Genomic DNA, 25,363 nt, shown 5'->3' on the forward strand with positions numbered 1-25,363 from the left:
TTTGTTTATATGTATACATTTACTGAACACGGGTGACTTTTACCCAATCCTTGTATTTATGTTGAGTTTTATTTGCACTGATTGACTGACTGCTGTATTTTACAGAACCTCGGTCCATCTGTGCTGGCTGGGGTGGCTGTCATGGTCATGCTGATCCCTTTTAATGCTGTCATTGCCATGAAGACGCGAGCATACCAGGTGTGAACAGTGAAACCACAACTTTTTTTGATGTTTCATGTTCATATTTTTGTTTTACACATAAGTGCATAAAAACAGACGTTCATTGCATTAACCATCATTTTGAACTTTTTATGTGATTTTGCATACATTCGCAGTGTAGCATCCAGTATATCTGTATTTAATAAACTAGTTTTGCGTGTTATAATTATTCTGTCTTTTCATGTTCACCATGGAGAGATTCCTTCATAATGCAATTTCAACATAAACTCAAAAATGTATTGTACAAGTCATCTGAAGTGAATATGAAGCTTCAGCAGTCCAATTCAAAAAATGAAGTGGATATCTTCCAAAGCTACAGTCTTTTTATATGAAATTCCCTTGTCTTGGCTACAAGTAAATTAAACTGTTGTGAAGGTTGTCATGTTGCTGATATAATGTTGATATTAGAGCTGCAATAATTACTTGATTATTTAATTAATCATCAGCTATTTTGATAATTAAGCAATTCTTTTAAGAAAAAAAAGGTGAAAATTCTCTGATTTCAGCTCTTTAAATGTGAATATTTTTTGGTTCTTTTACTCTTCTCTGACAGTAATCTGAATATCTTGAATATTTTTCCCCATTTTCTGACACTTAAAAACAAACTACTATTAATCGATAAATAGAGAAAATAATCAACCAATTAATTGACTATGAAAATAAAGTTGCAGCCCAGGTTGATATGACTGTCAACCGATCACTTTGATCTCTTCTAGATGAAATGTGACTGCAGGCTGTGTGGCTGCTCTAAACGGTCAATATGGCCACCAAAATAAAAGCCTACCGGTAATGACACAGGCGGGCTGCTAATGCATGTCGTATGAACCAGCTGTAATTCTTGATGCAAAAATACACAGTGACGTCACTTCTAGTGTGCAGACACCTTTGTGCTCGCTGGGCACACTGTGTCGAGCATAAACAAAGCTTTGTTAATACTCATGCAGGACATTTTGGTACGGACCTCACAGATGGTTCACGAGCTACAGTACAAGCATTCAAAGAGGTATTTATACTCAACACATCGTTTAAAGCACCTTCAATGCGGATCATGGATATGTCCACGCCACCTGTATCTATTTTAATTTAAAAGACCTTCTTGCAAATTAAAAACTCTCTAGCATATCATACTGTACATGATACATCCATATACCAGGGTTTGACCTAGTTTTGTTGTTATTACCCACTTCAGCTTAAGCAGGAAACAGTATTCGGGGAAAACAGAGAGGGAAATTCATAGTAAAAAACACTGTAACTTAAGCCTCTTGATTTGACTAAAGTCAGTCTGCTGAAACTTAATGAAGTTGAGGTTTTGAATACATTTTTGTATGGAACAGTTTTGTTCCTCATCCTTTACATTGGAAGCAGATCAGAAGATATTTTAATGACCAGTATGAACAAGAGGAATGACCAAGCAAAACCGGTTTGACTGTTGTAAGACAAAATTGGATACCAACAGCAGGTCGAGTTGTATCCATGCAGTCCTTCAAAAGAAGTTACTTTGGTCCACTTTTCTCTGTTTTTGGTGCATGATTAGTGTATCAATTCACAGAGAAAGGTCAAGGTTCTTGTCTTCCTGTCTCCCAGGTGGAGCAGATGCAGTACAAGGACTCTCGCATCAAGCTGATGAACGAGATCCTGAACGGCATCAAAGTCCTGAAGCTGTACGCCTGGGAGAACTCCTTCAAAGAAAAGGTCCTGGCCATTCGGCAGAAGGAGCTCAACACGCTGCGCAAGACGGCCTACCTGGGATCACTGTCCACCATGGCCTGGACCAGTGCCCCCTTCCTGGTAGGTAGCTGGCTTTCTTTCAGTTTGTTATATGAAACTGAATGTCACGACCAGCTGTAGCCTTTTTTTTATTCTGTTTTGTTGTATGAAGTTGAATTAGACCCAGCAAATCCAAACAGGCTGCGTGAACGTCTGCAAAATGTCTCCATATTGTGTTGTTTCTGAAGATGACAACATCAGCACTGTTCTTTGCCACTGTCTCCAGGCAGCCTGCATAAGCTAATAAATCATGTTTTACAGCTGTTAATACAATTCAACAAGTGTTCAGAAAGCCCAGCTGGTAGTCCAAAAATACAAAGGAGCTTTATTAGAAACTATTTAGAAACCTGATGATAAAGAGCCCCTTTGTTTAGAAACTATAGATGGAAGACAATATTCAGGTTAATTTTGTATTTGATTTGTTAATAACCTCTAATGTCTAAAAGTTTCTGTTTATGAACAATACTTAAATATTAAGCAAATATGACAGCATCTTGGCATCATGGCCATTAAGAATCTTCCAGTCCCTAATTCTTACTGATGTTCCACTGTGGCTCGTGGTACGTCACTGCTGTTCTACTGACGTATGATGATTCTCACTGACATGTGCCGCTGCTGTCACACTGTTAAGGTTTACTTGCTTATGGTGTATCACTGCTGCTCCTCCTGAATATATCATTCACATTAAATCTGCAATAACTAATTTTTTTAAACAAACAAAAAAAGTTTAAACACAGCACTGACATATCAAGTTCAACATTCACTCTCTTTTACCTGTTTTTAACTCCTGATTGAAGTATCTGTCTTTAGCTGCTAAATGCTCCACTATGATCATCAGCGAACTGCTAAATGTCTGTCTACTGAATACAACATTGTGAGAATGAATGATAAAAGTAAAGTTGCCGCACTGAGCTGAAACTCACCATAAAGTTCCATAAAGCTGAGAGTAGCTGCAGATTTAATAATTCTCTAGAGGTTCATCACCATTAATTACTAAAGCTTATATAATATCAGTATTATATAATACAGTGATATGAAACTAGATGTTATAGATTTTGGGTGTTGTTATGTCATGATATGGTTTTAAAGACTGCATTACAATAAAGTGATTTAATTTTCTGAACTAACCAGACTGTTCTAGATATAATTTGTCTTTACCCACTGTAGTGATTCTATTAAAAATCTCATTGTGTTAATAGTTTGTGAAATCACTAATAGTCACCCATACAGTATTGTTGCTGTATCAATTTTGAGGTATTTGGTCAAAAATATACTGATACCAATATAAAACTTCACTATCTATATTAATAGGTGTTTCAGCTGTATCGTCCAGGCCTAGTTTTTAGTGTATAGGGCAAGTTAACGGTAATATGTTCTTTTTTTTTTCCTTTCTGGAACTTGGAGCAACCTTTACACAAGAGGATTTGGCAACATAACACAGCACTTTTCATCTGCTGACTGCCTGTTTACTGAACCAAATCATAAACTTAGAGAAAAGCATGAGCTGATCCAGGAGGTCTGTTGGAGAAATGTCTGTGTGAGCGAACAACTGCTCCTTTTTCATTTTGGCTGCATCAGGTTTTATAGGTCACACAGTCTCACTTTAATGAAGCTATTGGTTGATTGATTTTGTGATCATATATGTTTTATTGTTGCCACTTTACAGTAGGACTACCCTGATTTACAAATAGTTCGTAATTAGGTTATTAATTATGTTGTAAACACTTAATAAACAAGTTATAATGCAGCTTTCATACATCAGTGTGGGCTCCCTATTTGGCAAAATCCGGTTACTGCCCTCTACTAATTAATCTTATTAATGAGTTACTCCTGGCAAAAGGGAGCCTTTGTTATTATTTTATAAATAATTTATAAGGCAAGTCTTATTGTAAAGTGGGACTGTTTTATTTGTCAGATAATTGCACACTTTCCCAGCCCACAGCCAGTGTATATCAGTGATTATAAACACCATGAATATCACCAGCTGTTGAAAATGAAGTCATTGTTGCTGAGTCACTGGTTGACTCAGATGAATGTGCAAGAGTGTGTAGCATCACAGCTCCGACTGCTGTACATCTGAGCGGCCCGTTTGCCAATGTGTTTCCAGGTTGCCTTGACAACGTTTGCCGTGTATGTGACTGTGGATGAGAACAACGTCCTGGATGCTGAGAAGGCCTTTGTGTCGCTGTCGCTCTTCAACATCCTGAGGTTTCCTCTCAACATGCTTCCCCAAGTCATCAGCAGTATCGTACAGGTCTGAACTTGTTCTTCTTTTCTTTTCTTTTTTTTCCTGCTTCCTTTTCCTGCATGTGTTTGTTTACAGGTTTCATTGAGTGCCTGACTGTGTGTTTATTCTGCGTGGCAGGCGAGCGTCTCACTGAAGCGAATCCAAGGTTTCCTGAGTCATGATGAGCTGGATCCAAATTCTGTAGACAGAAAAAACACAGCCACAGGTAAAATCAAACGCAGCTCTTCCTTTGATTAAGGTTAAAACAACATGCTGTTACTTTTTTTTCCCACCTTGCCCAGCTTCAGTCATTTCCTGATGTTATTGCACATGCTTTAAACAGACCTCAGTGGCTGCAGTACTGTGAGAAAATGTGCATCGTCATTACTGTGTAAACTCAGCAGGCTCTTTTAAATTCAAGGCTTTAGGGCAAAGTCACTGCCTCCTACTTGTAGCTTTCACACAGTGACTCAGTCTGAGAAGCTTTTGGATGACTAATAGTTTAGAAATGCCTTTGAGGTTTTTGTCCAGTGGAATTCACCTGCCATTGTGTTGCTCAGCAGACTTTGCAGTGACCGTCATCAACGGAAAATTCACCTGGGCTAAAGAAGATCCTCCTGTTCTGCATAAGTATGTCACGAAAAGCTGCATCCTGTTTGCACTTGTCATGTATTATACCCGAGGCCGATCTGAAAACATGTTAATGTTGACTGTGTGTTTCTAGTATTAACGTGATGGTGCCCCAGGGCTCCCTGCTGGCAGTGGTGGGCCATGTTGGCTGTGGGAAGTCTTCCCTAATATCTGCGCTCCTGGGTGAAATGGAGAAAGTGGAGGGCGAGGTCTCTATTCGGGTAGGACTTCACTTTGTTGTGTAACAAACCAGCAAGTAGCAGATTATTTTATTCTCCCTTTTCCTTCTTAAAAAGCTACATTAATGCCTAGTCTTCTCATGTTACCAGTGAATCACATGATCATGCGATTTTACTGTATTGGTTCAGTCTTACTACTCTCACAGAACTGTATCCAGGAGCAGCAGGTAGCTGCTTTCATCAAAAATAAAAAGCTGTGATAAAGCCACTGAATCCGACCTGCTCAGCACCAAACAGCAGACAGTCACAGTTAGTCAATAGGTTATAAGGACTTAGCAGCTTAAGAGCCAAATATTTCCCTCCAGAATTAACAGAGCCAAATGGAGAGCTGGATGTATAAACAGCCAACATGATCACCATGACAACTTAAAGGGATAGTTCACACAAAAATGAAAATTCAGTCATTATCTATTCACTCTCATGCTGACTTAAGGTTGGGTTTAGTTTTTTAGTCCACAAAACACTACTTGAGTTTCACAGGAAAACAGTATTGCAGAATCTCCCAGACTCCATACCGCTCATCTGATATAATCCATGTCTCCTAAAGCCCCGACATGCCATTCGCTTGTGCGCGCACAAAGCTAAGGATCTACTGTGAATATTTAGGGGTAGATGTACCTGGAGGCATTAATTATTAGATCATTCACCCCACCTCCATGTATTGCCTACGTTCATATTTAAACATTGCTTTTTACTGACTTTTATATATGTGTGAGATTATATGTGATTACTAGCTCTGTTATGCACTGGCACTGTGTGTACACAATTTCACAAAAGACAGAAAAACAGAAGGGAATTAGTCAGTTGGACTTTCTTTATATAGTACTGTATGCACTGTTATTAGAAATGACTGCAGTCTGTCGAATATCTCTAAGGCACAAAACAACAGGACGGACAATGTCAAATCAACCATATTCCAGCAGGAACTACTTTAAAAACATAAGAAACATTGGCACTAACTATATGAATGTCATGAGAAAGGAGAATCTGACATAATTTTGTAGGATATACATGTAGATATATTCCAGGGACGTAACACTCTTTAAGGGTTGCTAATTACCAGAACTGTCATCAGAGGAAGTGGTGTAAAGAGAAGTTTCTGTCCTCAGGGCTCAGTGGCATACGTACCTCAGCAGGCGTGGATACAGAATGCCACCCTGCGGGACAACATCTTGTTTGGAAAAGCTTACAATGAGCAGAAGTACCGCTGCGTTTTGGATGCCTGTGCCTTAACTCCTGACCTGGAAGTGCTGCCCGGAGGAGACATGACTGAGATTGGAGAGAAGGTACAACTGAGAAGAACTTTCATTTTCCTTTCTCTTCACTGAATCACCACTTTCTGTTTCTGTTTCCAGGTGTCAGCTCTGTCTCTGGTTTCGCTTCTGCAGTTCTTGGTGTCTGTTAATTCTTAGTTTAATTTCATTTGAGTCGTGTCTTGAGAAACACCCTTTTGAACTTGATATGTTACTGAAATAAGTCACATGGTGCACTAGCCAATAGCAACAGTGATTGGAGCAGTTCTGATGACACGTCTCGATCCTGCAGGGCATCAACCTCTCTGGTGGACAGAGACAGAGGGTGAGTCTGGCCCGAGCTCTGTACAGTGACGCTGAGGTCTACCTGCTGGATGACCCGCTGTCAGCTGTGGACGCCCATGTGTCCAAACACATCTTTGACAACCTCATCGGTCCAGAGGGGGTGCTGAAGGGAAAGGTGAGGAGATTGTAAATCCAGGTTTTCTTTTCTGTCTTTCAACCTTTGACATAAATATCCCCTGTAAACCACACTGCAGAGGTAAATTAACAACAAAGTATGTTTAAGTAACATATGACCTTCAGTTCTTGTGGTGATCTGTTGTGCTCATAAATTTAAATTTGAACAACACTCTGTTTCGGGCTTGTGTTGCACTGAAACAGGATATGAAATCAGCTGGAAATGTCACTTGGGTGTTTTGCCCACAACTGAAATACATTCAACCTACTGTCATAAAGGAGTAAAGAAACCAGAAAATATTTTTTTTAGATTTTTTTTTACTTTTTCTCTTAAGAAATTACTCAAATCAATTCACTGATTATCTAAATAGTTGTTGTAACAAATGTCATGTCCATCAGCCTCAGCTGTACTTTGTGTTTAGCACTAACTAGCAAACGAATGTACAATACCTATTAAACTACCCGCTTAACTTTTTTGTTAGCGTGTTGACATTAGTATTTAGCTCAAAGCACTGTTAAGTGCAGCCTCGCAGAGCTGCTTGCATGGTTGTTGATTCCCTTGTGAAGGAAGTTGTATCTTATCTTTTTACCAGAGAGGAAGCTGCGTCTTTTTATCAGTTTATTGCTTGTTTGCTTTTCATATTTATGACACATTTCTGATAAGAGCTGTTTGAGTTCCTGTGTGACTAGAGTCTGCTGGGAAAGCTCACATATCATGATACTTGAATACTCTGAAGCTGTAAAAAAATGTGTGCTTGTGTTAAACTGTGGGTTTTTTATGTATTGTTATGTGTGTAGTTTATCAGGTGACAAGGTTTCTTTTGTTGTTTGGCTCCAGACACGTATTCTAGTGACACATGGCATCAGCTTCCTGCCTCAGGTGGATAACATCATGGTGATAGTGGATGGCAGGGTGTCAGAGATGGGCTCCTACCAGGAGCTGCTCAACCAGAACGGAGCCTTTGCAGAGTTTCTCAGGAACTACGCCCTGGATGACATCATAGAGGAGGACGAGGGCGCTGGTAGAGCATCACTTCCTCGTCTTTTTTATCACCCTGTAAATCAGGAAAATGCGGGAAAAATTCTGAACAACATAACATAATATTACATATCAATGCTTTTACAGACGAGTTAATGGAAGATGAGGAGTTGTACCCTGAAGACGCCCTTAGCAACCACATAGACATGGTGGACAATGAGCCAGTGGTCAATGAAGCAAAGAGAAATTTCATAAGGTAGAGAACATTTTTAAGATTTGAGTTTCTTTCTAACTGCCTATAGACCTCTTGCTTTCTTTCAGTTGAGTGTTTTCACTAATCAGTCAAACTTTCTTTACATAGCACTTTTCATACAAACAGAATGCAACACAGAGTGCTTCATACAATAAAAACAATAAAACAATACACCCCCCCAACACACACACACATACATACATAAGACTAAAATAAGAACAGCACTTATTAAAAAATAGGAACTGAGGAAACACTATCATCGGTGCGCTGTCATACAGACCAATTGTTTGTTTACAATAACTTCCAGGTAGAAGAATTTTGTGTCACGTAAATAGAATTTAGTGGCAGAAACATGGTGAATGTTTTAGTTTTTCATTACAAAGTGTGTATATCTCATTCATCCAAAACACGTTTTATGCTTTCATTAACATTAGATTGGAGATCTAATTTACCTGCTTGGAGTTCAGTAGCAGGTTGTTCAAACTGTGGTAAGATGATGCTGCTGGGTAGATTTGGTTTATCAAAGACACTGGCAAAGCAACACAGTAAATAAAAAAATAAATAAAAAAACATAAAATAAGCACTACAAGAACGTCTGATTGGTCAGACCAGTGTGATCAACTATATATTTAAATGTTACAGTTAACAACTTAAATGACAACAGATTTGACACAAATTTGCCAGTTTTACAAATATCCACAATCCAGGGCAGTTGTCTATCAGGAAGTGACATGTAAGTGTCAAACACTAACAGTATTTTTTCTCTAATCACAGGCAGATCAGCATCATTTCAGCAGACGGAGACAACACCAGATCTCGCTCAGTGAGGAGACATGGCTGCAGCCAGAGGAGACACTCCGAGCCACAAGAGAAGAAGAAACCACATGATAAGGAAAAGCTCATCCAGGCAGAGACGACAGAAACGGGCAAGGTCAGTCCATCAAATCTCTGTTCACTTATACAAATATCTTCACAAATGAATTATTAACAATATTCTAATAGATTGTCATCATTTATTATTACTTTATTCATTCTTCAGGAGGCATTACACCCAACAAGATGGATAAGATATAGCATGGAAACAGAAATGTTGTTTAGATATAATGTAGTATAAGATATATTTGTGTCACTGAGGCTTTCTGAACTGATATCATCTGATCTCGGCCTGTTAACTGTTAACCAGGTGAAAGCGAAGGTGTACCTGGAGTACGTCAAGGCGGTGGGACCTCTGCTCTCAGTGTTCATCTGCTTCCTGTACGGCTGCCAGAGCGCCGCCGCCATCGGAGCAAACATCTGGCTCAGCCAGTGGACCAATGACGCCTCAAAAAATCAGACTCAAGAAAAAGTTCATTTGAGGGTGGGGGTGTACGCAGCACTGGGCATTGCACAAGGTAAGAAACACTGAGTGTCACAATAAGCACTGAATGAGGCACTAGGTCATTTTAAACAGATAGTTCAGTACAACCCTGACTTCCAAACATCTCAGATATCTCTTGAAAGTTATACCTTATTCATTTCTGTGCATTTATTGTTGTATATACACAATTTAGTAGAAACTGATGTTTTTTCAAAGGATGACTTTGTTGTGGAGTTGAAAGTGGTGCCGCATCATGGCGCTTGAATTATTTTTTAACCCGAACAGATACTTAAACTGCATGGTGCCAAATGTCTTCCACCCACACAGCTTCTTGTTGCAGAGTTTGTTGAAATTAACTGAATGTATTTGCTTTGCAGCCAGTTGAAAGGTTTCTTTTTATACAATAAGCTCACTGGAGAGAAGCTTTGGGCAAAAATAGCTTCAGTGTACAAAACCTAAAGGACCAGCATCCCATCTACACATAACAATTAGTATGCACTCTTACTGTTTGGTGGATTTTGTTGGTTGATTGCATGGTGGTGTGCATGTTTGTTAATGTGTGGCATAATGTTTTACTACTGTTCCTTTTACAGTGAACCGTTGCCTTTACATCTTCACATTCAGGACAGACGCTGTACGTGTCTACTAGTTAATCCATTGTCTTCTCGTTCCACATTAAAACCCTCCTCTCCAATATCTTTCCCCTCCATTCCTCCTCCTCTTGGTTCAACCCCACCTCAGGTATCCTGGTCATGATATCTTCCTTCACACTAGCCATGGGGAACATCGGCGCAGCCAAGAAGCTGCACCATAACCTGCTCACCAACAAACTTCACACGCCCCAGTCTTTCTTTGATACCACGCCTATAGGACGCATCATCAACCGCTTCTCCAAGGACATCTACGTCATAGACGAGGCCCTCCCCTCCACCGTGCTCATGTTGCTGAGCACCATCTTCACTTCTCTCTCCACCATGATAGTTATCATTTCCAGCACTCCCATCTTTGCCGTTGTCATACCGCCCCTGGCATTCATATACGTCTTTGTCCAGGTACTCGGGAAAATGTTGCTCCCGTCCCAGATGATCTTCCTCTTCCTCTTTTCTTTGCAAATGTGCGACTCTTCCTCTTCCTGGAATGGCATGCAGTATGCACGTGGGCGCAGCAGCTTTTTTTTTTTAACCTTCCAGTTTTGGCTTTTGTTTCTCTGTAGCTGTGATGTTGTCCGTGATGAGCGTCCACAGTTCTGACTGTCTCCTTTTCAATCATAAATTCACTTTGCTCTCTCTCCGCAGCCCAAAACACTTCCTGTCCTGCCCGCAGCCTGCTTCCACACATGCCACACATACACACACACACACTCATAAAGATATGCACACTGTCATGTTGAGCAATACAGCTGGCCCCGATATAAACACAATATTCTAAGATTACTTGCATGTCAAGCCTGACCTGAGAGGGTGTCAGGAACCAAAGGTAATGAGTGATCTGTAACCTCCCCCTAGTGGTGAATCATCGTTAAAACAGCAGGATCTGCTTCATTTAAAGGGTTTTTACTGTAGGCTAGCGTGACTGACTGCAGGGATTTGTTTTAGGGATTACAAAGTAGCATATGGAGGTGTTAATGTCACTATTGTGAAGTGAAGCCTTTTTTGTTGTCATGGAAACATGAAGCAGATGTTGAAATAGTAAAAGAGTAGTGGGCTGGTTTGATAATAAGGAATTTGTGTGTGTGGCAGAATGAGAATTCCTCGCAATTTTCTCAGTTTAAGCCCATTAAAGATATGTCTTAAATAAGGCTTGTCTATAATGCATTATAAACACATTCATAATGATTTGTAATAACTTTGAGGCTTTATGTAACTCTTAATTGATCTTTATAATCATGCACAACAACTTACAACAAGGTCTAGAAAATGGTGACACTGTAGAGGGAGGATTGATATCAAAGTTATGTTGTACCACTTGATTTGCACTGACGCCCCGCTCTACTTCTAGGGAACTGTGCTGGCACACAAGATGTGATGCATCATACATTTTCTGTTTGTCTTGGACACACACACATTGTAAATATTAGACCTGGTAGTTAGCCTGAGCGGTAATAACCACCATGGCAGGACACCCAGAGAGGAAGACGCAGCATCATCAAGAAAGAACTGATGATTTAAAAAAAAAAAAAAGAACTTGAACTTTGTCTTATTTTAAGTCTCATAAAGTGTTAAAAAGCCACTTTGACTTTGTGGAAGCTGCCATTTCATTAGACATTAGGAACGGGTCTTAATCTATTTAACACAGGTGTTGTTGTGTTGTCACGTTTGACCCCTCCCCTCCCCCCCTTCTCGCAGGTGTGCTGTTGTTGGCTAACTGCCTGTTGTGCCGGGCCTACAGTATGCTGCGGGCAGCCAAGTTCATGCACCGCAACATGCTCCAGGGGGTCCTGCGAGCTCCGCAGGCCTTCTTCGAGAGCACCCCCACTGGGCGGTTACTAAACCGCTTCAGCAAAGACGTGGATGCTATAGACTCCCACATCCCAGACAATATTGACATATGGATGCGCACTTTCTGGTACACACTGAATGTGCTGCTCATATGCTCTGCCCTCACCCCAATGTTCCTCATAGTCATAGCCCCATTAATGGTGTTCTATTGGTGGGTTCAGGTAAATAGGAAACGAGTCTGCTAACTCATTAATATGACATGCATGTCTGCGAGTGTTGTGGAGTGTGTGTGCTGGTAGACTGCTGCATGTGGTTGAAGTGTTGATCACTACTGTTCTAGTGCTACAGGTGCAGTGTAGTTTGGTCTCTGCTAGTCCAGTAGTCATAGCAGGCAGTGGCTCAGTGTTTAGTCTGTAGTTTTAGACTGTGGAAGCTCTAATCAGCAGCTCACCGAAAGCTTAACTCTTAAATTTGAGTATTTTGGAAAATTAAAAGTTTAGCTATATGACATCACCAGGGTTCCTACACAGTAGAGAAAAGTATGGAATTTGATTATAGTAATTTCCTTGAGTATGTAAGAAGAGAGTATGGAAAAAATACTTTCCAGATTATTGACCCAGTTCTGTTCACCTAAGTGAAAAATGCTGAATTTCTAAAAATAAATTCAAATCTTACAGTGTTTTTATGGCGTTTGTAGCAGGGCGCCGTCACGGGCAAAAGGTTTACCACTGTGTAAAGAACAAGGGCCAGGCCAGAGCAAGCCTGATGTTGTTGAAAGAAAGGCGAGAAGTATTAGTATTATTAGTACTTTGCAGAGCTGTGCCTATATGCCACAGCCCACAAATCAGCTCTGCCCTCAGTGCTTCATAACTGTCCCAAATCCAGACATCCGCAGCCAAATTCACTTGAAAAGAAAATGCAGCTTTATCTTTGAATTTTATATACACAGCATCACATGTAACCAAATATTAAGCTTCTCTGAACATTAACTGTTTGTGCTTAATATGATCTCTGCAGAGAAGTCTGGGAATGCCTGGAATTTTGAAATGGAAAATGTGTAGGAACCCTGCATTAATCCTTAGAGGCAGGGCTGCTCTGGGGGCAGAAATAATCTCACTAGTTATACTGTATTAGTACATTCATCTTATTCGTGCAGGAAACTGAGCTCAACTGTTGTTTTTCCACTAAGCTGTCTACTAACTGAAGGGGGCTATCTATAGTATTTCAACCGATTTCTCTGTGAGTGTCTTTTTCTAACCATACTTGCTGATTTGTTGAGATCTTCAGTGCCAGGAGGAACATCTTGCATGTTATTCCTGCCGCAGGAGCAGCTCTGTCTCACAGCAGTAGTTAGTGGTTGTGTGTAGTGTTCATCCCTGCAGTGTTGATTTTTTTTTAACTCATACCAATAAGGAAAATTAATTCAATAATTCAACATTAATTTTTGCTAAATGAATGCTAGTGCTTGTCATTATTCGTAATATTTAATTCTAACAAGTTTAAAGGCAAATGGATCGTAGCTCTTCTTTGTATCATGTTGAGATTAAGACTTTATGAGTCATTTTAGATTTGATAATTCACACTCCTGTGTGTGACCTCAAGATGGCATGGTTTGGCATATTTCTGCTGTTTTATCTGGTTAAAGGGACACTCCATCAATTTTACACATGAGGTTCACAATACTCGTCACAAGGACTAATCAGCCAATGAAAACAGCAGTATAATGTCCTCTGTGGATCCTGGAGTGGACTTTCCAAATTTTTAAAAAAAAAAGTAACCCAGATGATGTTACCAGGGTTATTTCTTCTAGGTTTTAACAGAAAGCCTGTTTTACAAATAGGGGTGTTGGGGAGAAAAACAACATTGTATCACAGTATTTTGAGTGAATATCGATCTTTTAATATATAAATTATTAATATTGCAAATGCAAATTAAACTTTTTGGCACTGACACACCAGATGGTTTGTGACACAGAACCATCTGGGAAATCGTCCTTAGAAACTGTTTGGAAAAGGGCAGGCACTTTTAAAAACCACTTGGAAGGTAATTGAATGAATCATCTGTCTGTCAAGTCTAACACAGGCTTTAATTAATCAGATCAACAAACCATATGACGTGGTAGAAAAGCACCGAGGGGGAAACGCAACAATAAACCGCAGCCTGAAGTATGCAGCTATAGCACGCCAGTTTAAGATTTATGTCGTTTTTTTTTAAGAAAATTGGCGCACTCTTTCGAAATACCGAAATGAACAACTAATAGATGTCTCGCTATCGTGAAACACCTAAGACCACGGCCATAGCGTGGACGCTGATTGGCTGAACCACTTTTGGCGCAGACACAAACAGATAACTTGAAGCCTGGCAAGATGGATTCCCACATGATCTCATGAATGCAGCTGCCTCACAAGGTAAGCAGAGGTCAGGATCAGCGGGATTTCTAGCTTTTTATGACAATGTTGACAAGGTTTTTTCTTTGGGGACATAATATGAACTTGAAAGAAGGTAATAAATAAAAGATATTGCAATATATTGTATATTATTGCAGTACTCAGCATGTTACACAAGGTTTAAAATCGCAATATTATTGTGCAGTGGCTTAGTACCATAATAAAATTGTATTGCGGGGCCTTTAGGGCCTTTGATTCCCACCTCTGGTTTTGACGTTTTTAGTCCTGTGAGTCCCTCAACTTTATGGAAGTGACATATTGAATTGTTGGAGTAGCCCTTTAACCTGCTGAGTAGAGATCATACAATGTTAGCTGCTCAATCTATCAGTCAGTCTATCTTGCACTTCCACCATACTTGCACATCTCTGTTATTTGTTTTTTTAATTATTTGTTTAATTTTAGAATCTTGACTTGAATTCATCAGTCACAAATAAATTAGATTAAATTCTACAGGTAGTCATTAAAGTAAATTATAGAGCAGAGAATCATGGGGCGTTACAGATCTGTGTGCTCACCTTTAACATTCATCTAACTGGACATCTCGATGACTTAAACCAGCCGTACTGACACAAGCTCATATTAATCCTCTGGCTTTGTCATGGCTTCCATCCTGCATGGCCTGTGTCTCTGCTGCATCATTTCTCTATAATCTTACTGTGAGAGGGCCTTCTGTCTGAATGGTACAAGTTGAAATTCTGCAAATGAAAGCCAAACCGCTCACTTCATCAATATGATGGCACATATAGATGCTATGGGAAACTAAGCTTTTAACATTTTCAAAGTAACTGCATTTTTAATTAGGCTATAAATGTGATTTTAATGCAGAAATATGTGTGATGGAAACAAAACACCTGCAGTTAAACATCAGTGGATCACACACATTTTATTTAGAGAGTAAGACATTCCTGATTTGCATGTAGACTTTGAACTCGCCTCCTCTGAGGATCTTATGAAACATTAGCTGGCATCCCATCAAAAATGTCTAAATTGGAATATTAAATGAGAACTGCAGGTGTTCTGTTCTCACAGGCTTTCTTTATTACTCTGTGTGCGTGTGAATGTGTGTGTGTGGGCTCATGTTTGTGCATCATAATTCTTTCTGAATATCTGAGCAGCTGTGACCTCTTGTTCAGTTGTAATGTTGTGTTTGTTTCTCAACCCCTGTAGAGATTTTACGTTGCGACGTCTCGGCAGCTAAAGCGTCTGGAGTCAGTCAGCCGCTCTCCCATATACTCCCATTTCTCTGAGACCGTCACAGGCTGTAGTGTAATCCGAGCCTATGGCAGACACTCTGCCTTTGTTCTGATGAGTGATATGAGAGTGGATGACAACCAAAAGAGTTACTACCCTGGTATAGTGTCCAACAGGTAAGTGCTCTGTTTCAGCTCAACACAACAGCAGCTGTGTTCCAGTGTTGTTGAAAAGACTTTGTCTCATAATTTATTCTTCTGTACACAGTCACTGAGGTGATGGATAATAGAACGAGCTTATCACTTTCTGACTGTGAAATATTCCAATTTCATACCTGTACAGTATGAAACATGAAACTTCATTTATGTAGCACTTTTCAAAAACGAGTTACAGAGTGCTTTACAAATACTAGAAAACTACAAAAATTCAGAATCAGAAATACTTTATTGATCTCCGGAGGGGGGGGGGGATTGTTCACGTTAAAGAATAAAACAATTTATCACAGAGTGATTAGAAGAAAACGTATATAAAGGTGTGTAAAATATGTATGAAAATATGTACAATCTACTAACAAATACACACAGAGACAAAATGGCAATAGTAGATAATAAAACAATATATACTGTAAAGATATGTGCCCCACTTTCCCAAACAGTAAAGAATGAGCCTGGCTCTATCCAAAAATAACAAAATCAACCTACAAAATCCAAAGTGTGTCTGTGGATTCACTTGTGTTTACTTACAGGACTATTTCTCATGCACTTGATGTCTTGTTCTGATGTCTCCGCTGGTTGTATAGCAGTCTGATGGTGATCAAGAAACAGTGTGGCACATCTCTGTAAAACCACAACTTTACATTTTTTTACACTTTGGAGTTTGAGAGGATTTTATATGACATAACACACAAGATGTAACATCACTTAAAGTGTGCACTATCTTTAGAGTAATTTCACTTTTTTACTCTCCTGTCAGATGCCCTTTGCAACAGGGGACATCTATGATGTCTCTAGGCTTCCAGACTCCTGGGAGTCAACAGGGGTTGATGGTCTACCGCTGCCTTGATCAGTTAGTTTGTTTGTGTTGTTGTGTGACTTTGGTGTTGTAAAGGTTAGTTCAGATCCAAATTAACGTTACTCACTGGATTGAGGCAGTGGGAGTCCAGCAACTCTTGTTTGATGTGTTTTTTGTTAAAGGAGTCTGGCTCGAATAATGTCTTCAGTTCCCTGTTGTCCCGTCGGCTCAGACTCATAGACGCAGATGAAGTGGGAGCACCCGTTTGAGTGGGACAACAGACATGCACTTTTAAAAATGAACTAATTTAGGAAATAAATTGTGTAATTTTTGTCGCAACCACATCCAATTCAAACCCAGTTATTGCCATTAACAACTGATAATAATGATTGCGTTTCCAATAAATACCATAAGTAATAAAGCAAACTCTGCAGCTTCCAGTCCTAGTCAAGTAGTGACTGTGTTCAGAAGGTGAGAGACACAAAACAAAATGAAGAAATTCCAACACTGGAATATATCTGCTGCCAGATGTTTCACTACATAAACATACAGAGGACTCACTGCAGATGGATGAGTTCACTCAGCTGTGCAGCAGACAGTCTATCATCTCACATACAGCAGCTGAAGATGATCTCACTTGCCACAGCGTTCACGTATCATATGTTATACTTAGTGTACAGAACGTGATTCATCATAGCAGGTGTTACTAAAACCAGTGGAGATGGCTCTGTTCCATGTTGACCCAGTAAGCCTGCCAGTGAATCAGCTGGCACAATATCAGAGCCTAGAACTGGAACATCTAAATATAATACAAGCATCACACACCTGTGCTTTTTCTGCTCGTGTTCAGATAACTGATGTGAAAGGACAGCATGCCTGAAAATATATATGACTCAGTACTCATTTATCCTATAGTTGGTAACGCTTCAGTTTCTACGTCCCATGATTTCATGGTAAATAGATAGTAATTAATTCTTAAGTAATATATTCTTAGAAATTACCAAAAAATGTTCATGTTAAATTCAGGTTCAATTATGTTATGATTAGCAAGTACCATTTTCATGTAGTTGGTGGTAATTACAAGGCAACACATTTGGAAAATGTTCTGAATTTACCCACAAATTTCATGGTTTTTCACATGAAAATTATGCGAATTATCGCATACTTAATATGAAATTTGTTGGTAATTAGCAGGTGAATTCAGAGAAATTTCAAATATGTTGCTTTGTCACCACCATCTGCATGAAGATGATACTTGACCGTGAAACTATTTACCATGAAATTATGGGACCTGGAAATTGAAGCATGGTTTGCAGTTACATACACACAGTATTGATACCAGAGGCTGAGCTCCTCACTTCTCCATCAGGTCTGACTTTTCATGTCTGTAACGCTCTACTGTGACAAACTGTTGTCATCCAGGTGGCTCGGAGTCCGTATCGAGTTCATTGGAAACTGCATCGTGTTGTTTGCCGCTCTGTTTGCTGTGACCGGAAAAGAGAATCTGAACCCCGGCCTCGTGGGTCTGTCAGTGTCCTACGCTCTACAGGTAACTACAGTAATATGATCCATCTGAAGCATTTAACTGTTTACATGAGACACAGGATGTAAATCAGCAGCTGAGGTGTTTGTTTTGTTTTTATGGCACAGCAGTGTTAAGTTACTGTCATTATACTGTATATGTTACAAGTAAGCATTGGTAGCATTGAGTTGTGTTGATGTTACAAATACCTTAAATAGTTTTTCAGTTAAAGCTGCATAAATCATTATTTTTGTTTCACCAGTGTTTCACTGTCTCTAATGTCAAGGAGTCACTCGTTAAGACTAAGTCACAGAGAATTAGGACATTCAGAGTGGAAGGCAAGGAAGAATGTCATAGTACAGGGACCTTTCTTTTTAACTGTGCGTATGACTATAAATGCTTTGAATTGATTTTAATTATCACCAGTTTTGTGGTTAAACTCAATAAGGATTCTTTCAGCCTATTTTACACTACCTCATTGTTTTGGGTTTATGGCTCTTATCAACTTATTTAACAGCAGACATCTGTTTCCATTAAAAATTAAAGCTCTGATAAATCTGTTGTGCACAAGAAGCCAGCATCAAACAGCAGAGAGACGAGCTGGTGAACACTGGAGTATTTATCAGTTAAAGATCCAGATATTTTTCTCGGGATTTGAAGACCAAACAAGTTAAAGGAGGGTACATTCGGAGTAACAGTCATCAGATCTTTAGAAACATGACTCCAAATCAATGCTAGTTTTGCTCTGCACTGCTCCATGTGTAAATATTAGCTGCTTGCTAACATTTCCACTATAGCTAATATTAATATGTCAGTGTTGTGTTCCGCTGCTCCAAGTGGCTAAAAAAATCAATAAATACAGGTACTAACTGGCACATATTAACCTTTATCAGCAGCTCTTTTCATTGCATTTTCTTACATTGTAGTAAATTATGTATCTCAAAGTTTTGGACTGACTTTGAATGCATCAAACTGGCCACTGGAAAAATGCAGTTGTGATTTCTTCACTATTTTAATTTTTTAGATTTATGTTTATTATATTTATAGACCAAACCGCCATCATTTGAAAGAGAAAGTCAATTCCTGCACACTTTTATCTACTCTGCATTTATAAGAAAAAAGTTTGACATTTCCGTCACAAGGACCTTTGTCCTTTGTCTATCAATAATAAGGAGACCAAATAACTCGTGAAGAAAATAATCAACACATTAATTGCCAATGAAAATAATGGTTAGTTGCAGTTAGTTATTGAACCATTAGAGGAGGAGGAGGAGGAGGAGGAGGAGGAGGAGGAGGAGGAGGAGGAGAATCGTATTTATAGAGCTTTACATAAGGCAGCAACTTCAATAGCAGGAACAAGCAGTTCATAAAAACAGTTTAATCATAAAAAATATTTCCAAGCAAGTAAATAAAATCCAAGCAAATAAAACAGATAAAACCAGCAAACCGGGACTGTTAGTAAAGAATCAAAGCAAATGAAACCAATATGCAACTGATTTACATTTCTGGTAATGACCGATCCAAAATGCTGCTGAAGTTCTCTGTCTGTGAAATAGTCTAAAAATAACCAGCAGTATTGCATAACATGTTGTGGGCTGTGTTTTTCTTTCATTTATGGGAGAAGAATATTTGTTAAGTTTGAGCATGATGTTTTTTAGGTGGCTCGGTTCAGCAAAGTGCTTCCATATGTTTTATTAACAGCTCAGTTGTCTAAGGGTGTTTTCACCTACCTCGTTTGGTCCAGACTTTTCAGTTTGATTCAGACCAAAATTACAGATATGAAACCTCCCCCAGACCAGTGGTCTGAAAAGAGATGATCCAGGATCAAACTGCACCATAGTTCAGGTTGTTTCTGCTGTGAAAACATTTTATGGATGTCTTGGGCTTTCGGACCAATTAAGGAAATTACAACAGGATATCATCAGAGGCTGAAAAAGGAAAGACAAAACACCAAAACAAAATGAGCCGTGGGAGCACACAGGGAGAGGATCATGATTAATTGACATCTGGTCTGATGATGTAAAAACGAACACTGAAGTCAGGCTACGTGCAGAATCATAAACGTCAGACGCACGCCATCTACAAACCAATCAGTGTCAAATGTAGGGAGACGCAGCTCATGCAGGTGATGACAACAGGACGTAGGTATGATGTTAAGTTCTTTAGTCCACTTCGGTAATTGCAATGTGAAGCCAAACTAACCAGATCAAATATAAACAGTGTCTCAAAAAAATAAACCTTGGTCCAGATTTTTAGTTGTGCTAACATCTTAAAAAAGGAGAAAAGACACTCTGTATCTGTATCAGCAGATAATCAAAGTTTTGGTATCAAACTTAAAAAGTGCTTAAACACAGCCCTTCATATTTCAGATGTGTTCAGTTGAACAAACTTTCAAACTGGATGTTATTTAACACTATAAATCATGTAAAAGGGGATATTGTTAATTTTGTTTCTCATATACTTAAATTGTTTTGATCAGTTTGCTCATATTTGTATTTGTATTAATATTAGTTGGAGTGGTATAAGTTGGCATTTTAAGCTACTGACCACTGACGAGTGACCACTTTTAGCTTTTCACCATTTATCTACCTTTATCTAACCAACTGTTCATCTTTTATGTTCAGTTAACTATTTCATTATATTTTTGTCTCATTTATGAAGTAGGCTAAAATGTCCTGTGTTGTTTTCCCGATTATAGGAAATAAAAACAATGAGATGAACTCAGACTAAACCTATTTATTTCTCATTCATAAAGTGTTTTACATGTGTTTGCATTCAATCACGTGTCAGGATAATATAAGGTGATGCAGAAATGACTAAAAATGATAAGCAATGTTCATGTCTGCTCAAATTAACACAAGATTTATTGATATGGCCTTTTGTGAACTGGGTTGCAATGGTTTGTCACTTTTAAAAAGTGGGTCCCCAGAAAAAAACAAAAGTTTGGCAGACGCTGCTTAAGACTCCTTTTGGTAATGTTTGACATGCTCCACGGCTGATTTAATGGTCTTTCCATGTATCCAGCAGCAGGGGAACACTGAAATACATGACATGGCATTGAGAGAGCTTTTAAACAAGCCTGTGTTGTTTTTGCAGGTGACCATGTCTCTGAACTGGATGGTGCGAATGTCTTCAGATCTGGAGAACAACATCGTGGCGGTGGAGAGAGTGAAGGAGTACTCCGAGACCAAGACAGAGGTAGGTGTGTGTGTGTGTGAAGTAAAATAGTGTTGGCTTTGTGCTGCAGTTAAAAGCAGGAATTTATCCACATTCCAAAAAACTGTTCTGCTGCCAGGTCATGTTCTCAACACACAGGAGCTATAAACTCTAACTAGATCCAGAAATGTGAGATTACCTGGTGCCAACAGGGGCCCCTCTGATACATCTGTACTGTACACAGTGTTCTCCTTCAGCACTGTGTGCCCCTTCTATAGCTGGTATAGCTGTTAGTGAAGCCTTTGTTTGGAGCATCCAGCGTGTCCCAGAGGTGACATAAATGTTTGGCAGCTCTAAGTGACTCTGCACACACACACACACACACACTCACGCGCGTCCAACTCTCCGAGCTTTTAGAGCGATAAACAAATCAGTTGTGCTGAGAGCCAAGCAGGCTAATGAGTTGTTCAGAAAGTTTTCCTAGTCAGAAGTGCTGCGTTTGTGTTCACAGGCCCCCTGGGAGGTGGAGGACAAGAAGCCCCCACCCGAATGGCCCATGGAGGGGAACGTGGAGTTCCACGACTACAGCGTCCGCTACAGAGAGGGACTGGACCTCGTCCTAAAGAAACTCACACTGAGCGTCAGAGGAGGAGAGAAGGTGGGGAGGGTGTGATCAGTAACGATAATGACTCAACAGGGCAGCTTCACTGATCATAGCTGTGTGTGTGTGTGTGTGTGTGTGTGTGTGTGTGTGTGTGTGTGTGTGTGCGCGTGTGTGTGTGTGCGCGTGTGTGTGTGTGCGCGCGTGTGTGTGTGTGTGTGCGCGTGCAGATTGGTATCGTGGGGCGTACTGGGGCAGGAAAGTCCTCCATGACGCTGTGCCTCTTCAGACTGCTGGAGGCTGCAGCAGGAGAGATCACCATCGACGAGGTGAAGATAGCTGAGATAGGCCTGCACGACCTCAGGTCCAAACTCACCATCATTCCACAGGTACACAACACACACGTCCACACACACATTTCTCACAAGACCAGTGAGAGGAAGACTTCAGTTTGATAGATATGAAATCTTGAAGTGCTTTTTATCAATCTAGATTTTTTTTGACGAGAGTTTTGCAGATATCAGGCGTAGAGATGTCTGCCTGTGATGCTCCAAAATACATTTGAAAAATTCTAAAGCAATGTCTCTTTCCAAAAATCATGACCCGGTTACTCAAGATAATTTACAGACCTTGTTGCGAGCAGTTTCATGTAGGAACTATTTTCTTTCTATTAGACAGAAAGTAGCTCCAGTATACACAGGATTTGTGCCATTTAGTCCCATTATATTTGAGGGAAGGCAGAAAACTCTACATGCAAAAAAAACAAAACCAAAAAAATCTAGATGGATAAATTGCTCTATAGACCAGGAGAAAAACGTGTTTTTGATTTTGGGGCAAACTTTTCCTTTAAAACCTTGTGCTTCTGATATCAATATTTTATGGTATTAATCTTTCCAAACTGTGTTCAGACACTAACAATCTGAGTTCGTCACAAGGACATCACAGTTTTCTGGCCTCCTTGGCAGAGGACCTGCGCCCTCATTACATATAAAGAGCTCATTCTAAAGTAAACATGATTACTATTTTCAGCTTATTATACACTAAGGAAAACACACTTATGAATTTTATCTTCCATTTCTTCTATTTTGTCAGGAAAATCCCTGTGGACCTTTAAAGATTAAATGTAAATATTTTATATCATCAGCTTAAATTGGGAACAAAAAATGAACAAAGAGTGGAACGTGAATTCTGTTGGCGTCTATTAAAACTGCTACCAAGCCACCAGAACCAAATAAATGCAGACTCGCTCTAGTCGGCGGTATCTGCTTGTCTGTTATCTTCAAAATCTTTTTTTTCTGCCACAGGAGCCGGTGCTGTTCTCAGGCACACTGAGGATGAACCTGGACCCCTTTGAGAAGTACAATGATGAGGAGGTGTGGAAAGCTCTGGAACATTCTCACCTCCACAAGTTTGTCAGCAACCAGCCGGCAAAACTGGATCTGGAGTGTTCAGAGGGAGGAGAGAACCTCAGGTGGGCTCCGAGGAACAGAGACGCGGTAAACCAGCAGTTTGAATGAGTTAACTGCAGTTGACAGACACACTAAAGGTTCTCTCTTGTGTGTACAGTGTGGGTCAGAGGCAGCTGGTGTGTTTGGCTCGAGCCCTCCTGAGGAAGACCAGGATCCTGGTCCTGGATGAAGCTACAGCTGCTATCGACCTGGAGACAGATGACCTCATCCAGTCCACAATCAGGACTCAGTTTGAGGACTGCACCGTCTTTACCATCGCTCACAGACTCAACACAATCATGGACTACACAAGGTGCAGTATATATGAACACTTGCTTTAAAGAGAAAGAAACGCAGCAAAACTTCATGCAGCACTGTTTAAGTCAAGTAATAAACTGGACATCTTATCTTTGACAATATAATAGTCTGTAGAATTATCTGTAAATCATTAAATTAATGATTAAATGTGTGAAGAAATTTACAGCGAGAAGAGCAGGTGAGCTTCAACATTCATTTATTAGAGAACCGTCTCAAACACCAGGCGCCAAATATTGTGCAACCATCGCGTCCTTTTCCAGTCCTGTCATGCCTGACTGAAGTCATGACGAATGTTCCTATAAGCATCTCCTGCAGTATGTCTGAATGCTAAAAAGACAGGACTATAACAGACAGATGAAAGGACTTCAGACATGTGTTAAAACTGTTCTGTATACTTAATGTCTGCACGTATACAAACATTTGTGTCCCGTCAGTTTCCAGCCTCATTGGTTTCCAAAGTTACTGACTGCAGCTCTAAAGCTAATGCTAGCTAAGCATTAGCTCCCTATATCAATATTAACCTCGACTCAGTTCTTTGTGTAACTTCAAATGTTGGACAAAGTTGTTCTGGTGCATCAAGTATTTTCCAGTCACAAGGCTCTCTCATTTTGTTGGAAGTGCAGCAGCTAAAACTCCTCATGCATCTGCATTTCTCTTTACAATAAAGATTCAAGATTATTTCACCTTGTGAACTTTGTACAGTCTGTGTTGGCAATGGTGTGCTTATGGTCAGGCCAGTCATACAAACTGAATTTGATGATATGCATTTAAAGGTCAATTCCTTATCATTTCTTATTGCAATATTGCATATGTAGATGAAAAATCTGACTTTGAGTGAATCCTTGTCTCTCCTCTCCTGCTGCAGAGTGCTGGTGCTGGACAAGGGACAGATAGCAGAGTTTGACACGCCTACAAACCTCATATCACAGAGAGGAATCTTCTACGGCATGGCTAAAGATGCAGGACTGGCCCAGTAGAACCGCCTTTTTGTCCCCATGTTCCAAACCAGAGTTCAGAGGATCAGTTCAGCTTCGTTCAGTCTGACTGTGAAGTTCAGAGCTGGCAGTGGAACTGAAGAGTCTTCAGGACACTTACTGCTGGTTTTGAATGAAGCCTGAACTTTTTGCAGATTTGGATCAATTAGCAGTTGCAAACAGTTTGTCTGAACCCACATCAGGACAGTTACATCCTCTTCTTTGATTGTCTTAAGTTTCTGGCACTGACTGTATCGTCCTGAGTGGGGCAACACCGTCTCTTTGAGGTCTAAACAGGAAAAAAAAACAAAAAAACAAGCCATATGTGCAAGTTCTAGTTGATCCAAGTCTGCTCTTTAGTGCCTTCTGCCAGTGGGATGAAGAAAGCCAGTGAATGTATCGTTTTCTAATCGGCTGTCTGCTGCAAAACAACAAGAAAAAAAAGAAGAAAAAAAGGAGGAACTTTTTTATTTTATTTTTTCTACAAAGAAAAATGCTGTGCCACTGTACTTTCCTCGTAAGAAAAAAACGTACACTTTTGTGATACACCCACTTATTTTTGTACTGTACCATTATTTAAGCTACTTTTTAAAGAATTGTTTCGTCTAGGGAAATTTGCTCAGTTAAATATGTGATTCTTTTGTGAACCAAATCTATAAAAACTTGAATTCTGTACCACCAAAATATGAAATATGAAAATGCCTTTATTAAAAAAAAAGGAAGATGAATGTTTGTGTGCTGTCTTGAAAATTAGGCACAGACACCAAATTCTTCAAACAAAGGCTGTGAAAGATGCGAGCGTTTACGCTGCGTTCATGCAGTGTTGGCAGAATCTAAAGAACCAGAAAACCAAAGTCTCCCTCTCGAGTGTTTG

The 25,363-nt window shown here is 39.7% G+C and overlaps 1 protein-coding gene across 4 annotated transcripts in view; it reads left to right on the forward strand.

Moving 5' to 3' along the window:
* Positions 1–25,157, forward strand: part of abcc3 (ATP-binding cassette, sub-family C (CFTR/MRP), member 3) — a 63,861-nt gene extending 38,704 nt beyond the window's left edge. Inside the window, exons 11-31 of one of the 4 annotated variants that reach the window (XM_084740694.1) lie at positions 106–198; positions 1,804–2,007; positions 4,094–4,240; positions 4,352–4,439; positions 4,774–4,843; positions 4,938–5,064; positions 6,192–6,368; positions 6,628–6,795; positions 7,633–7,816; positions 7,921–8,029; positions 8,801–8,957; positions 9,210–9,417; positions 10,125–10,435; positions 15,436–15,635; positions 17,893–18,019; positions 21,089–21,190; positions 21,660–21,806; positions 21,980–22,138; positions 23,054–23,220; positions 23,316–23,510; positions 24,381–25,157. In XM_084740694.1, coding sequence (XP_084596820.1) covers positions 106–198; positions 1,804–2,007; positions 4,094–4,240; positions 4,352–4,439; positions 4,774–4,843; positions 4,938–5,064; positions 6,192–6,368; positions 6,628–6,795; positions 7,633–7,816; positions 7,921–8,029; positions 8,801–8,957; positions 9,210–9,417; positions 10,125–10,435; positions 15,436–15,635; positions 17,893–18,019; positions 21,089–21,190; positions 21,660–21,806; positions 21,980–22,138; positions 23,054–23,220; positions 23,316–23,510; positions 24,381–24,492 — 3,252 coding nt within the window. In that variant the 3' untranslated portion in view covers positions 24,493–25,157. Of the gene's footprint in view, positions 1–105; positions 199–1,803; positions 2,008–4,093; positions 4,241–4,351; positions 4,440–4,773; positions 4,844–4,937; positions 5,065–6,191; positions 6,369–6,627; positions 6,796–7,632; positions 7,817–7,920; positions 8,030–8,800; positions 8,958–9,209; positions 9,418–10,124; positions 10,436–11,728; positions 12,043–15,435; positions 15,636–17,892; positions 18,020–21,088; positions 21,191–21,659; positions 21,807–21,979; positions 22,139–23,053; positions 23,221–23,315; positions 23,511–24,380 lie in introns of all 4 variants that reach the window. The other 3 variants (XM_084740693.1, XM_084740696.1, XM_084740695.1) reach the window with 3 other exon arrangements.
* The last annotated feature ends 206 nt before the right edge of the window (positions 25,158–25,363 follow it).

This window comes from Lutjanus erythropterus, chromosome 17 (genome assembly GCF_056507025.1).
Source record: "Lutjanus erythropterus isolate fLutEry1 chromosome 17, fLutEry1.hap2, whole genome shotgun sequence".
Classification (NCBI taxonomy): Eukaryota; Metazoa; Chordata; class Actinopteri; order Lutjaniformes; family Lutjanidae; genus Lutjanus; species Lutjanus erythropterus.